Source organism: Melanerpes formicivorus, unplaced genomic scaffold, assembly GCF_026170545.1.
Source record: "Melanerpes formicivorus ecotype bairdi unplaced genomic scaffold, bMelFor1.0.p_v2 SCAF_94, whole genome shotgun sequence".
Taxonomy (NCBI): domain Eukaryota; kingdom Metazoa; phylum Chordata; class Aves; order Piciformes; family Picidae; genus Melanerpes; species Melanerpes formicivorus.
In genome coordinates, this window is record NW_027142446.1 from 248010 (window position 1) to 263379 (window position 15370).

The 15370-nt window shown below is 44.2% G+C and overlaps 1 protein-coding gene across 5 annotated transcripts in view; it reads left to right on the forward strand.

Moving 5' to 3' along the window:
• Nucleotides 1–15370, forward strand: part of STAU2 (staufen double-stranded RNA binding protein 2) — a 195548-nt gene that overhangs the window by 67688 nt on the left and 112490 nt on the right. For all 5 annotated transcript variants that reach the window (XM_068165893.1, XM_068165896.1, XM_068165894.1 and 2 more), the window contains exons 7-10: nt 2038–2145; nt 6861–7073; nt 10787–10924; nt 13350–13481. In XM_068165893.1, coding sequence (XP_068021994.1) covers nt 2038–2145; nt 6861–7073; nt 10787–10924; nt 13350–13481 — 591 coding nt within the window. The remainder of the gene's footprint in view (nt 1–2037; nt 2146–6860; nt 7074–10786; nt 10925–13349; nt 13482–15370) is intronic.

Genomic DNA, 15370 nt, shown 5'->3' on the forward strand with positions numbered 1-15370 from the left:
GAACCTAATCACAGTATCACAGTATCACAGTATCATTTAGGTTGGAAAGGACCTCAAGGATCATCGAGTCCAACCTATCAACACAGACCCCATGACTAGACCATGGCACCAAGTGCCACATCCAATCTCCTCTTGAACACCTCCAGGGATGGGGACTCCACCACCTCCCTGGGCAGCACATCCCAATGACGAATGACTCGCTCGGTGAAGAACTTCCTCCTCACCTCGAGTCTAAACCTCCCCTGGCGCAGCTTGAGACTGTGTCCTCTTGTTCTGGTGCTGGTTGCCTGGGAGAAGAGGCCAGCCCCTTCCTGGCTACAGCCACCTTTCAGGTAGTTGTAGAGGGCAATGAGGTCACCCCTGAGCCTCCTCTTCTCCAGGCTAAACAACCCCAGCTCCCTCAGCCTCTCCTCATAGGGCTGTGTTCAAGGCCTCTCCCCAGCCTTGTTGCCCTTCTCTGGACACGTTCAAGTGTTTCGATGTCCTTCTTAAACTGAGGGGCCCAGAACTGGACACAGGACTCAAGGTGCGGCCTATCCAAAGCAGAGTACAGGGGCACAATGACTTCCCTGCTCCTGCTGGCCACACTATTCCTAATTGGCAAATGCTTTGCCAATGGAATGAATACTTTCTGAATGATTTCATGATTACTTTACATTTCATTATATGAGGTCTTACATAGTTTCATTCTAACTGCCCTGGTTACTGCTTTGCACTGCATCCTGTTTTTTTTCAGCAGGTTCTGTAGATTTTAGATTTTACGGATTTTAGTTTTGTCTTTAGCTCCAGATCCATGTCAAGGAGGTAAATTGCTTTTTCAGACTCAAAATTATGTAACCATTTCATGAGACAAAAAAGTGCTCCCAGTCTGCATGCTGTAGCTGACTGCTGGAGTTTTGATTATTAATACTAATATTATTATATTATTAAGAACTAACAAACAGTAGGTTAAAAGATGGATAAGTTTCACAGTTAACTTGAAGAACCTAATGCCTTTTTAATGCCATTTTATAACTTGGATATTTCCAGTTTGCAGCTATGCTGAAGGCTGAAGTTTTAGATCAAACTTTCATTGTGTAAGATGGGAACTCTGCAGGAATCCACCTAATTCAGCACAAATTTCTTTGATGTTTACCTCCACTAATAAAAAATTAGGAGCCTGGCCAAAGTAACAGGGCTGTTGACAGATCCCAGTTTGAAAGTTTCAGAGCTTTGCTGTTTGAAAAGCAGCTGAAAGTGAAACCTCAGAGAACTAAGGAAGATGTGGCCTGGGAGACAAACACCAAAAGGTAGTGGTTGCAGAAGCTGGTAACTCTGTGATTGACCCCTGTGCCGGTGGTTGTCTGAGAAAAAAGACTTACCAAAAAATGTAAAACAAAGCTGAATTTTAGCCAGAATAATATTTGCATGTGCCTTTTGTTGTTTTCTCTCTTAGCCTCTTTAGTTGTTACGTTCCTGTGGATAAATAAATTATGGTCTGTGTTGAGCAAGCTGCTTTTCGCCACTACCTTTGCACCCTGATTCTAACTTCCAGAGGCAGGTCAATGGGAGAGGCCTGCTGAGGACACCTGAATCCTGGTGACCCGGGCAAAGTTGGGGAGTGGCTGACTCAATTTCTTCTGAAGGAAGTAGTCTTCTGTGCTTTCCAAGAAGTACAGGAGAATCCTTCCTTGCTTGGAAGGGGCGCCCACAAAGAGATGCAGAAACTGGCCAAAGGATCCGCTTGAGCCTCCCCTGACAAAGGAAGTGTGTATTCTGATTATCATTGTCCATGTCATTAGTAAGGGATAAAATCCAGACAAGTTATTTTCATATCTACTGTCAATGTATTAATTCATGTGTGTCTTCTCTTTTATTATGAAGCCTCAGTGCAGTGTATGTGGCTTCACAGTCAGTGGCTGTCTGATAACGGTGTACTGAGATGGGTGTACCAATGCTGATTTACAAGAGTACTCCAAAGTCTTTGAGAAATCAGTGGAGAAGCATATTTTTTGTTTTCTAAAAATTGTAATGTGATTATGTATTCTTCCTTTTCAGAATGGAGAAGCAGGAAAAGAATCAGAAGAAGATAAAGATGCAAACAAGTCTGAGATCAGTGTAGTGTTTGAAATTGCTCTGAAACGCAATATCCCTGTCACTTTTGAGGTACGTCTTACCTGTTACCTGTTTGCTAAGAAAGTATTGAAGTGCCACTAAAGCTCACCAGTTTAGTGTTAAATTAGATGTTCTTTCCTAAGGATTAAGACAAAAGATCTAATATTTGGTTGCAAACAAGTGGATGGCAGGGAGACAGTTCAGTCACCTTCTGTGTTGTGCTGTCAGATTAGGATCAGTAGCCACACTCAATATGATTTGAAATAATCTTCAAAACAGTCAGCCAGAGTCTTTGCTTTAACTAGGCATTCACCCACTACACAAAGCTCCCACTGAGACCCTTTGCATCCTGTGTGCCGAGTATCTTTTTCTCTTCCACAGTTTGACACATCTATCTCTGCTTAAGCTTTCATGGTTGGTTGTTTTTCTTTCTCATTTCATATGGTTTTATCTAGGAACCTGCTTCTGACACCTTGGTTTACCTCAGGTGTTACTGAAGGTTTGGACTAGCTGCAATGCTATCAATGAACTAAGCTCAAGAGAATAAGTGACAGTGACAGGAAGATTTTTCTGATGAGAAAGTTTTTATGCAAACTAGTTGTAAAAGTCTAATGTTGCAGTAGGAACTAACAGACTTTCCAGATGGTTTGGTTGCTTTTGGTGGTGGTTCTTGTTGGTTTGGGGTTCTTTTAATGCAGTAAATGCTAAAGTCCTGAAGGTGTTTTGTTTTCCCTGCTTTTTGTTTCACATTTAAACTGAGTGTATATGAAGGACACGGGCAGTGCCTGTACTGGTGATGGTTATTTTCTCCAGTGTTTTTATTTGAAGTAGAGGCACATATTTGCATATCTGAAAAAATCTAATTCTGCTCTTCTCTAATTTCAAACCATTGTCCCTTGTCCAATCACTCCAGAGTTTTGGAAACAGTCCCTCTGCAGCCTTCTTGTAGCCCCCTTCAGGCACTGGGTGGCTGCTCTAAGGTCTTCCTGGAGCCTTCTTTTCTCCAGGCTGAACACCCCCAGCTCCCTCAGCCTGTCCTCACAGCAGAGGTGTTCTGGCTCTCTGATTATCTTCATAGTCCTCCCCTGGACCCACTCCATCATATCCATGTCTTTCCTGTATTGAGGGCTCCAGAGCTGGTTGGACTCAATGATCTTAAAGGTCTTTTTCAGCCAAAATGATTCCATGATTCTAAACCTTTTTTCCCTAAATTCCCAGATTTGAATGCCTAGCTTGATCCAGATCCCATCTGGATCCTATTCCACTGACAACACAGGCTGGTGGGTTTTTTTGGTTCTGTTTTTATTTGCACACTAGCAAAGGCAGTTACTTATCTCGTGTCACATTCTTACAAGTTTAAAAGATGAAAAATGCAGCAGAATTTGTTACTTTTGTATTAAGAAATGTTTTTTCATGTACTTGAAAATACAACCTGATTTTATATTAGCATTCTGTTTCATATATATGTGTGCACTTTTATACAGAATAGAATTAAACAGGTTGGAAGAGACCTTTGAGATCATCGAGTCCAATCTATTACCCAACACCATCTGATCAACTAAACCATGGCACCAAGCACCCCATCCAGGCTCTTCCTAAACACCTCCAGGGATAGTGACTCCACCACCTCCCTGGGCAGCACATCCCCATGGTCAATAACTGTTTCTATGAAGAACTTCCTCCTAACATCCAGCCTAAACCTCCCCTGGCACAGCTTGAGACTGTGTCCTCTTGTTCTGGTGCTGGTTGCCTGGGAGAAGAGCCCAACCCCCACCTGGCTACAACCTCCCTTCAGGGAGTTGTAGACAGCCATAAGGTCTCCCCTGAGCCTCCTCTTCTCCAGGCTAAGCAGTGCCAGGTCCTTCACAGGGCTGTGCTCCAGACCCCTCCCCAGCATTGTTGCCCTTCTCTGGACACCTTCCAGTACCTCAACATCTCTCTTGAACTGTGGAGCCCAGAGCTGGGCCCAGGACTCAAGGTGTGGCCTAACCAGTGCTGAGCACAGGGCAGAATAACTTCCTTTCTCCTGCTGGCCACACTGTTCCTGATGCAGGCCAAGATGCCATTGGCCTTCTTGGCCCCCTGGGCACACTGCTGGTTTATGTTCAGCTGCTGTCAACCAGTACCCCAGGTCCCTTTCTGCCTGGCTGCTCTCCAGCCACTCTGCCCCCAGCCTGTAGCACTGCATGGGTTGTTGTGACCAATGTGCAGAATATATCTGTATTAAAAAACTTTCATAACACTAATATTTTAGGAACTCAGCAATTTCCCTTCTTAAGAAAATGGTTTTGTCCTTTTTCATCTGGTTGGTATAGACATTCCCATAGATTTTATTAATACTTTATGTTGCATATAAGTAGAAACATCTATATAATGGTATTAATAAGACCACATAAAGATTAAAGCCCTTAGCAAGGTTAATGTAGTCATATTTTACAGCTAGTCTGCATAGCAGTGGGCAGGGATGGATTAAGAAACAACTTCACAAAAGAGTGGGATGCACTGCAGAGCCAAGAAGTGGCCAGCAGGAGCAGGGAAGTGATGGTGCCCCTGTACTCAGCACTGGGGAAGCTGCATCTGAAGTATAGTGTGCAATGTTGGGCACCACAGTACAAGACAGAGAGTGGTGAGGTGGTTGAGTTGGTACAGAGAAGTGCAACAAAGTTGGTGAGAGGTTTGGAGAGCAGGTCTCATGAGCAGAGGCTGAGGGATCTGGGATTGTTTAGCCTGAAGAAGAGGAGGCTGAGACATCATTGCTCTCTACAGCTACCTGAAAGGAGGTTGGAGCAAGGCCAGTGTTGGCCTCTTCTCCCTAGTACCTAATGATAGGACAAGAGGTCATGGCCTCAAGCTGTGTCAGGGGAGGTTTAGGCTGGACATTAGGAACAATTTCTTTGCTGCAAGAGTGGTCAGGGATTGGAACAGGCTGCCCAGGGAGGTGGTGGAGTCTCCATTCCTGGAGGCGTTCAAGAAGTGAGTAGATGTGGCCCTCTGGGACATGGTCTAGTGGTCATGGAGGTCTTGGGTAGAAGGTTGGACTTGATGATCTTGGAGGTCTTTCCCAACCTTAAATGATTCTCTGATTCCAAGCTGTTGAGCACTGACAGGAAGCCTGGTGCCAGGCCTGTCCCAGCTCTGGTACAGGCACTGCAGCTTCTGGTGGCTCAGCGTGGCTCAGTGTCCCTGAAGCACTTACGCTCTTCTCTCGGGGTGTACTAGTGGCCAGCTCTCAAGGGAGATGGGAAAATACTTCTGAGGTGATGACCTGGAATTTTAGAATGCAGACATTCCTGGGCTACAGCAGAAAAACGTTCTCTTGTTCTGGAAAATGTGGACACAGTTGTCTGTCAGTTCTCAGGTTGTGGTTTTTTATTGGTGTATGCTGTGATAGTTGTATTTGCTGGGCGATGCTGCCACAAAGGAGAGCTTAAACAAGACGTACAAGCCCAAGGAGACCTCATTACAGTCTAACAGCAAAACTAAGTAATGCAAGGGACATGACCTTGATAAAAAGAACTGTAATAGAAAACATGTTATAATAATATTAAAGTTGGTGGTTTCTGCCCAGTAAAAATCCTGTTATTACACCAAGAAGGCCCTAGCACCTTCACCTGAGTTCTGTCACACTCAAGGCATTGCACTCCTTCAGCTTGCTGTCACTGAACCTACTGAAGAAATAGCTGTTTGCATTGGTTGTGAAGATAACATAGAGAGGCCTGGCAGGTCCCAATCCACATATTATATGGATGTTTCCCCCATGAAACACAGTAGTGGAGCCTTTTCCCAGATGAGGTCTCTGATTCCTGATTCATGTTGGCCAGTGAATGATGCTTACGTGAGGACATGGCTACTTTAGCTCTTGCAGTGCTGTGATTGCTTGGTGAATGCAGCAGGTCTAGGGAGGTTCTCCATCCCCTCTACTCTGCCCTAGTGAGACTACACCTGCATTACTGTGTCCAGTTTTGGGCTCTCCAGTTAAAGAGAGACAGGGATTTGGTGGGAAGAGTCCAACAGAGATCTACAAAGATGATTAGGGGACTTGAACATCTCTCCCGTGAAGAAAGACTGAGAGCCCTGGGGCTGTTTAGTCTGGAGAAGAGACAGCTAATAGGGGATCTGATCAATGTCTATGAATATCTGAGGGGTGGGTGTTAAGATGGAGGTGCCAGGCTCTTTTTGGTGGTGCCCAGTGATAGGACAAGGAACAACAGCTGGAACCCAGGAAGTTCCACCTCAACATGAGGGGAAACTTTTTTGGTGGGAGGGTGGCAGAGCCCTGGAGCAGGCTGCCCAGAGAGGTTGTGGAGTCTCCTTATCTAGAGACTTTCAAAACCCACCTGGATGTGTTCCTGCATGACCTGCCCTGGGTGATCCTGCTTTGCAGGGGGGTTGGGTTCGATCTCAGGAGGTCTCTTCCAACTCTTAACATTCTGTGATTCTGTGAATTTAAATTTCTTTACCATGTCAAGCACTTTGTAAGGGAAATAGCCACTGGCCTGGGTTTAAGTGTGCATTGCTGTTATATATGGATAGTTTTGAAAATACAGGTCTGCCCTATTTGCTGTGAAACACTGAACATGATGGTTGGGTTTGCTTTGTCTAACAAACCTTCATTTGCTGTCCTCAAACGTGGTGCAGTCACTGAACTTGTCCAGATTTTATGGAAACCCATCTAATGTCTTCAATAGCAGGAAAGCTGCATGAATAGTAAGTACTTTGCAGAGACACTGTAGGTGATTTGACTGTATCTTACTTATTCTTGAAAGGTGATTAAAGAAAGCGGACCTCCTCACATGAAGAGCTTTCTTACACGAGTCACAGTAGGAGAATTCACTGCAGAAGGAGAAGGCAACAGCAAGAAACTCTCTAAGAAGCGTGCTGCAATGGCTGTCCTACAAGAACTTAAGAAACTTCCTCCTCTTCCTGTTATTGAAAAGCCAAAACCTTACTTTAAAAAACGTCCCAAAACAATATTGAAGGTAGGTGTCCACCTTTGGCAGGATTAAGAATGTATGCTCAGAAAATAATGAATTTACCCAGATGGAAAATTAGCAAAGGCTTGCCTGTCATTTTCTGTCACAGTGTCAGCTTGCTTACCTGTGCTAGTGTTGTGCCTGTTCTGTTGTAAATTCTGAGAGTGCTGTCAAATTCTCAAATAGAATGGCTTAGAAGGTGCTCAGCTTAAGAACTGAGCTCACATCACTGAGTCCTTCAGGGGTCCAGTTCAAGTCTAGTAGAGGATCAGTTCCTCCACGCAGCTCTCTGCAGCCGTGAGAATTTTTAGCATCATCTCCTCTGAGATGCCCTACTAAGAATATGTGGTGTTTCTCTCACTGGTCTTTCCACTCTCCCCAGTTTGAAGAGGATGAGAGGTGTACAAAGCAGTAGGGGGAATACGTGGGGAAATAGTGCACAGTCCAACTTCCTCCCCTCATGGAGCTTCATTTGGGAGTTTTGTGGCTTCAGCTTCAATCTGCTTTTTTGATGATTTGAAGGAAGGCCAAGAAGGGGTTGCTGTCTCAGCCTAGAACGCCATTTGTGAAGTGCCAGTGCTTTGGAGAGTGCAAAACTGGCTTTGGAAAATGTACAAAGGGTTCACTTCATCATCTTCCTCTTTCCATTTGCCTTCAAAACAGAATGAATTATTTTTTCACCCCCTCCCCCAGGATAATTAAGATGCTCATCTCCTAATGAAATTCTGGGGATCTTAATTATCAAAAAATTCTAGGAAGAATGGAAATTAAAAAACACTTTCCTGGGAAACTGCTAGCACTAATGCAGCCTGAAAGCTGCCAGACCTGCAAAGGCTGCTGCCTCTGGCTATCTCATTTTCTCAAGGAAGGTGCTAAAGGTATAATAATGCAAAAATCTCTTCTATTGCCATGTACTGTTGAGTATTACAACCTTAAACTGAGCTATCTAAAGTTGGCCGTGTTAGAAAAAGATGTTAATAGAGCAGCCCCAACTCTGGCAGCCTGTCCACACAGGAGAGGGCTGGAGCACCTTCCCAATGGGGACAGGCTTGCTAGAGTTGGGGCTTTTCAACCTGGAGAAGAGAAGGTTCTGGGGAGACCTTAGGGCAGTCTTCCAGTACTTGAAGGGGGCTACATGAGAGCTGGGGAGGGACTTTGGACAAGGGCTTGTAGTGATCGGATGAGGGGCAATGGCTTTGAGCTGGGAGAAGGGAGATTTAGACTGGTGAGTAGGAACAAATTCTGTGGATGCTCCCTCCCTGGAGGTGTTTGAGGCCAGGTTGGATGAGGCCTTGAGCAACCTGGTCTAGTGGAAGGTGCCCCTTCCCATGGAGGGGCTTGGAACTAGATGATCTTTAAGGTCCCTTCCAATGCAAATGGTTCTCTGAATCTGTGAAGTAACCCAGATATGTAGAAGGTTTTATTTTTGAACATAGAAACTTCTGAAGTGCTTTTTTTGTGCCTGATCCTTCTCATTTAGCCTGCATGTGCTTTGAGTATAAAAAAACTTCACAATACTAACTTCTTTTTGTTCCTCTATGTATTTATGAAGCTCTGCCTTACAGCCTGCACTTAGCCTGCTCTGCATCTTGTCTCTGCCTAATTTCTTGCCCACACATTTGCCCTTGTGCAGGGCATAGTCTTAATTCTTTCATCTATATGTTCTCTAACATCTTCAGCAGGTAGGCTACATAGGAGTTGTGCAGAGCTTTGTTAATATAATACTCCCATCTGGTCTGTGCCTTCAGTTGCTGGTCATCTCTTTAGGTTCCAGGCCACTTGTCAGTTCCTGTTTGAGGAGCTCAAAGAAGCATGGGTGCTGATCTTCTCTTATCCTGAAAAGGCTTCATGAGAAGGAAATAGCTCAATAATAGAAAAACAATTCTATATTCAAATGGTATTTCCATGAGCAAGTTCTTTCTTTGTGTGTGGTGTAGAAATCAGTTAAATATGACTTCAGATAATTTTCTGGGGTTTTAATTTTTTCTTCAGCTCTACAAACAAATACTTTCATAGGTGTTTGCTCTGAGAGAGCATTTGCCATGAGAGTAATGACATTAAAAGGGTTTCAGCTTTAGATAATTTGTAAGAACTATAGTTTAACACCTGTCTGTGTCATCTTGGACAGGTTAGTCTCTCAATACTTTTGTTTTTCCCCATCAGTTCAGTTCCCCCTCCAGCCCTACATTTTGGCGTGATACTGTGAGAATTATTTGAAACACACCATGGGTGGCTCACAACAAAGAATCATAGAATCAATAAGGTTGGAAGAGACCTCAAAGATCATCAAATCCAACCTGTCACTCAACACCTCATGACTACTAAACCATGGCACCAAGTGCAATGTCCAGTCCCCTCTTGAACACCTCCAGGGATGGTAACTCCACCACCTCCCTGGGCAGCACATTCCAAAGGCCAACAACTCTGTCTGTGAAGAATTTTCTCCTCACCTCTAGCCTAAACCTCCCCTGGCACAGCTTGAGACTGTGTCCTCTTGTTCTGGTCTCCCCTGAGCCTCCTCTTCTCCAGGCTAAGCAACCCCAGTTCCCTCAGCCTCTCCTCACAGGGTTGTGCTCCAGACCTCTCCCCAGCCTTGTTGCCCTTCTCTGGGCATGTTCAAGAGTCTCAATATCCTTCTTAAGGGGCCCAGAACTGGGCCCAGGACTCAAGGTGTGGCCTAACCAGTGCTGAGCACAGGGGCACAATGACTTCCCTGCTCCTGCTGGCCACACTATTCTTGATGCAGGCCAGGATGCCACTGGCCTTCTTGGCCCTCTGGGCACACTGCAGGCTCATGTTCAGGCAGCTGTCAACCAGCACCCCCAGGTCCCTCTCTGCCTGGCTGCTCTCAGCCACTCTGCCCCCAGCCTGTAGCACTGCATGGGGTTGTTGTGGCCAAAGCGCAGCACCTGGCCCTTGGACTTGCTGAATGTCGTCCTGTTGGACTCTGACCATCTGTCCAGCCAGTCAAGGTCATGCAACAGATCTTACCACTGGAGAGGCTTCTCTCTAGCTTTTCTACATAAAAGTATTTTGAGGGTGAATTCCTATGATATGCAAACTGAGTAAACCTTCCACACCTTTAGTTGCATTGTAGAATGGATGGCAGGGATTCTGAGAAGGAAGCCAGAAGGCCAAGAGGCAGCTCCATATGGCAAATCTTTTTTTGTCCCCATGTAAATTTTACCTTTTCTTAGCATACTGCATGTTAAGGCATTGGAACAACCTATTTTAAGGGTCATACAAATAGGGTGATGACATAACTGACTGAATTTGCTGATTTTCCCCATCCCCATAGGATCTCCATAGATAGATGGGGGTATTAGTAGCTTGCAGAAGCTAGGTACGCACACTACCTGCAACAGGGACAGACAATAGGTCTGTTTTTTTGCCACAGTTTTGAGCTTGAGGATTCTTTTCTTCTGTGTTTTGATCAGAAGATAGGAAGAAATTTACTTATTCTCTCAAAGCGAGTAATCAAGAGATTCAACCCTGGTAAACGATGTATTGCAGCAGTGTAATAGTTTTATGGAGTCACCATCCTTGGAGGTGTTCAAGAAGTGTGTGGCCATAGCATTTGAGGACATGGTTTAATGGCTATGGTGGTCTTAGGTTGAAGGTTGGACTCAATGATCTTAGAGGTCTCTTCCAACTGAACCAATCCTATGATTCTATGATATATGCTGAAATAATGGTGCTTGCTTTTAAATCTCTTGCAGACCGGACCAGAGTATGGCCAAGGAATGAATCCCATCAGTCGTCTGGCTCAGATCCAACAGGCCAAAAAGGAGAAGGAGCCAGAGTATGTTCTCCTTTCCGAGAGAGGAATGCCACGCCGTCGGGAGTTTGTCATGCAGGTATCATCTGCTGTCATGTTAGAGGCAGTGCCCATGCTGTGTCATCCTCAGACTCAAGCTGAGCGGTGGCCTGAGGAAGCAGATCTCTCTGCTTTGTGGTCAGTTGCAAAGGCAGAGTGTGAAACACAGTATCACAGAGCCTGTTGAAACTTGGTGAAACAAGGTTCTGTGCCTTCTAGGTGTTTTTCTTGTAGTGGCTTTATGCTTTTTATCCTCTTCTTATCTTTATTTCACCTGATGGTGCCTGTCTTCATCCCCAAAGTTTCATGATTGATTTACTTTTACTTGTCTTTTTGAAACAAAAAAAAAGGAGACTTTTGCTATTGTTGCTCAGAGGATTGCAAACAAAACAAATACTCTGAAATACAGGTATGGCTATCTCCATATTGCTGAGATCTTTTCAGATTTTCAGTTTCTTTGTGGCTTTGTTTGTATCTGCAACACCACCACAAAAAGAACCCCACCCACAAAGCCTTCCATTGTGTGTTTTAGCCCCTCCCTTTAAAGGCTCCTGACTTAATACAGAAACAGTAGATAATTAACGCTTCTTTAATCTTTAAATTAAGAACATTTGGAAAGATTTGATAAAGCTGTGATATTTTCTTAGCACAACAGCAGGGTGAGAAAGATTAGGAACAGGAAAGAATTGTGTTTTCCCTCTGGGGTAACTTTGTGCTGGAACAACATACCTCAGCATACTTTGGTGCCTTGTCTACAAACCATACCAAAATGTCACTGCTACTGGAGAAACAGAAGAAAAGCTCTGATGATGTTAGTTGGTGTTGTGTTCCCAAAGCTCTTCCCATTGTAGTTAGGACTTTAATCCTTGATAGAGGTTATAATAACTGCTAAACCAGAGAAACAGCAGCACATTGTTGTTAGAAATTATCATTTTGTCTCATTAAAGATTCCATTTTATAGCATCTGAACTTAGAATCATAGAATAGTTCAGCTTGGAAGGGAGCCCCAAAGGTCATCCAGTCCAACCCCCTCTACAGTCAGCAGGGACTTCCTGCACTAGATCAGGTTGCCCAGAGCCCTGCCAAGCCTCACTTTGAATGTCTTCAGGGGCGGGGCTTCAACCACCTCCCTGGGCAACCCATTCAAGTGTTTCACCACCCCCATGGTAAAGAACTTGTTCCTGAACTTGTAACATATTGGTTGTTATTTAATGGTACTTTCAGAACTCCATAGAAACAAAGTTTATATTTGAAATTATTAACATTTCTGATTTATGAAGCAAAATGTCTTTGCTTACTTATATATATATATATTTTGAAGGGGTGTTCATGGTCATTGGTTATCTGCATCCTTTTCTCTCTATTTAGAATTAATAGGTATTTGAATAAGGAAAAATTAACATTTTAAGGAAAATACGTACGTGATAATGTGAGGAAAGTGAATCATTATTGAATTGATTACTACATCAAAGAAATCAGTGCATGCCACTATTCATTTAATGATTCCTGGGTTTACAGTTGCTCTTTTTAAATCTCCTTCCAGGCTGTCTCAGGTCTTTGACCTCTAAGGTTTCTTGTATTCATATCCCCTTGGCTTTTTTATATTTTTATTTATCTCTTTAATTTTTAGCTCACTTTTGAAATGATACTGTCTTTTAAGAGGGAATTTGGCAAAGAGCTGTGAATATGGTAGAAGAGAAGAGCAGTGACAGTGCTGACATCACAAGGCAGACACCTACAGCTTGATAGCAAAGCTGAGGAATAAATCAGATCCCTGCTCCTTGTTGGTAGCCATTGCCTATAATTTGTCTTTATTTTGAGGTTTTAATTCCCCCTAGTTCTGTGAAAGGCACCTGGTTTGTCAGAAACCCTTCATGCAGTGCAGATCACATGTCCAACCAGGAGCCTTCTTTCCTTAAAATGTTTTGATAAAATCTTGTCAGGTGTAAGTGCAGAAGGGAAAAAGCACCCCCAACCCCTCTGTCTGTGCGGTGCAACAAAGCAGGAGGAATGCAACCACAGATTTCATCTTTCTTTAGAAACCAATTCCATTTCAACCTCCAGGTCATTGCCTCTTGGTCGTTCTGGATGCTCTCCCTGTAGTGCTGGGGAGCTGCTGCAGGCAATGCTCCTGTAAGAGAGAGGCAGTACAGATCCTGTTGCACTTTTTACAAAGAGTGGGAGAGATGTTCAGCAGGGAGAATCCAGTTGACACAGGCTGGTGGAAGAGAGAGACAACTGTGTGCACTGAGCTACAGAAAAATGTAGTGCTGGTATGAGTTTGGGGAACCTTCCAAAAAATCTAAACAAACTCCTCTGTGGGAAGTTCTGAGGTCCCCTTTTGCACTGTTCTTGATGAAGATTGCATCTTCATCAAAAGAGCTGACAGGTCAGCAAGATTAATTCATGGTGATATTAAGGAGTCTTGTATTTATTGTGATCAGGATCAATGTTTTCTTTTTAAGGTGAAAGTAGGCAATGAGATCACTACTGGAACAGGCCCCAACAAGAAAATAGCTAAAAGAAATGCAGCAGAAGCAATGTTACTACAGCTGGGTTACAAAGCCTCTACTCCGCTTCAAGACCAGCCAGAAAAGGTGAGAACCAATTGTTATGAAGCCCACATTTTACCCTGGTCAAAATTTTTGTGTTGTATCAGCTGATGACTTAGTAAGAAGGAAGGCTGAAACTTGTGCACGCCTTGTTTTAGGGAGCTGCTTATCAGAAATCATTCCTTGTTTAGCTACAGCTCTATAACTGTGCTTAGTAGTAAGTGCATCCTCTGCCCTGTAAGAGCATTTAAGACCAGAAATGGATGTCCATAGGGCAGTGTATATGCAAAAGTGTACATGTGATGTGTGAGCCTATTTCTACTTACAGATGGGGATGAATGTGCCTCTTGCTTTTATTCTACTTAGACATCTGTGAGAGCACCAGGAGGAGCGATGTTAGCAATTTTCATAGACAAAGTAGCCACAGTAGTCAATGCTTGTCTTCTTACTGCATGGACAGTAAAAGCATTCCAGAAAATAATGACCTTTTCAGATTTGATGTCTGAGAAAGAAAATGTGTGTCTTCATTTATGTTGTGGAGGATAAATACCTCTGTGTTTGTCTCGGTCTGGAGAGGGAAGGAGACTCAGTTCTTTTGAATATTCCTGTGTTGTGAAATTAGAGGCACAAAGGAGGCCAAAATATCAACAGCTAGCCTATTTATTACATAAATAAAGTGGATGGATCAGAAGGGGAGAGGGAGAAAATAGAGAGGGAGAGAGAGAAGAGAGAGAGAAGAGGAAAGGAATTATATTACCACACCCCTCACCCCCCAAGACAGTTTGAGTCTGTGGAGGAAAGGCGCTGCAGGAGATGTTGGGTTTGTAGAGAAAGGGTGCTGAGGCTTTGGCTGGAGAAGAGATGTGGTCCTCTGGGCAGCCTCTTCAGCTCCATGAGTTGCAGCAGGCAGAACTTAGGACACAGAGAGCTTCTTCCAGGCTCCACGGGCTCTTTTCCCCAGAGCAGCATTGTCCTGGGCTTTCCCTTCCCAGCGCCATGCTCCTTCTCCTGTGTTTTCCTTCACCTCCGTTTTTCTCCTGCGTTTTTCTTCTCCCAAGCCAGTAGTGGCTCAAGTCTTTTATACAGTTTCTAGTCCTTAGTTATGTGTCCAAGTATTGTCCCTCAGGAATTCAGGGGCCAGGAAATCATCCTTAGGTAAATATCCAGGTATCGTTCCCCAGGAAATCTTTCTGTGCATTCCTGTGTGTTTGGGCAGAGGTCTGCATGGCGGGGGGGGGGGGGCCTCTGCCTCCTCCTTCTCCATCTACATGCCCCCACACTCATTACACATCAGGAAACAGGTAGTGAATTCCTTGTCTCACCATCCTCCCTTGCCAAGGTACTTGATGGGTGGAGATTATCTTGTCTCATGCATATTCCCGAAGGTGGCCTCAGTCCATTGTTGTCAGGCCAGCTGTGGCCCAGAGAGAAATGTTATCTTTGCACCTTCCAGTCCTTCCAGTGGCTCTGCCCAACACATATCAGCTATTGTCTGGGCAAGCAGCAAGTGATTTTATCTTTGCTGAGTCACACTAGGAGAGCCAACTTTTAGTCTCTCACAGTGTTGCAGGTATGTATTTCTGTGTTAGTGAGTGTGCAGCTTTGCACTCCACTCCTCTCTTGAGTTTATTGACAGGAGGGTTTCTAACCAAGACTGAGTGCTAAGGTTTTGCCTTTTATATCCTGAAGAGATACTTGGTAAGCATTTGGCTAAGACGTGGACTCTAAGCAGCTTCTGTCATATGCAGTCACTGTGTGCATCATGGCTTAAATATCTGCTGCAGCTACGCCAGGTCAAGAGAATCTTCTGCTGTGCTTTTCCAGGGACCTCATGATAAATCTGAGCATAGTGTATGCCTCTATCTCTATGTATCATGTCATGATAGGATAAGGGGTAATAGTTTCAAACTGGAAAAAAATTGATTTAGATCAGA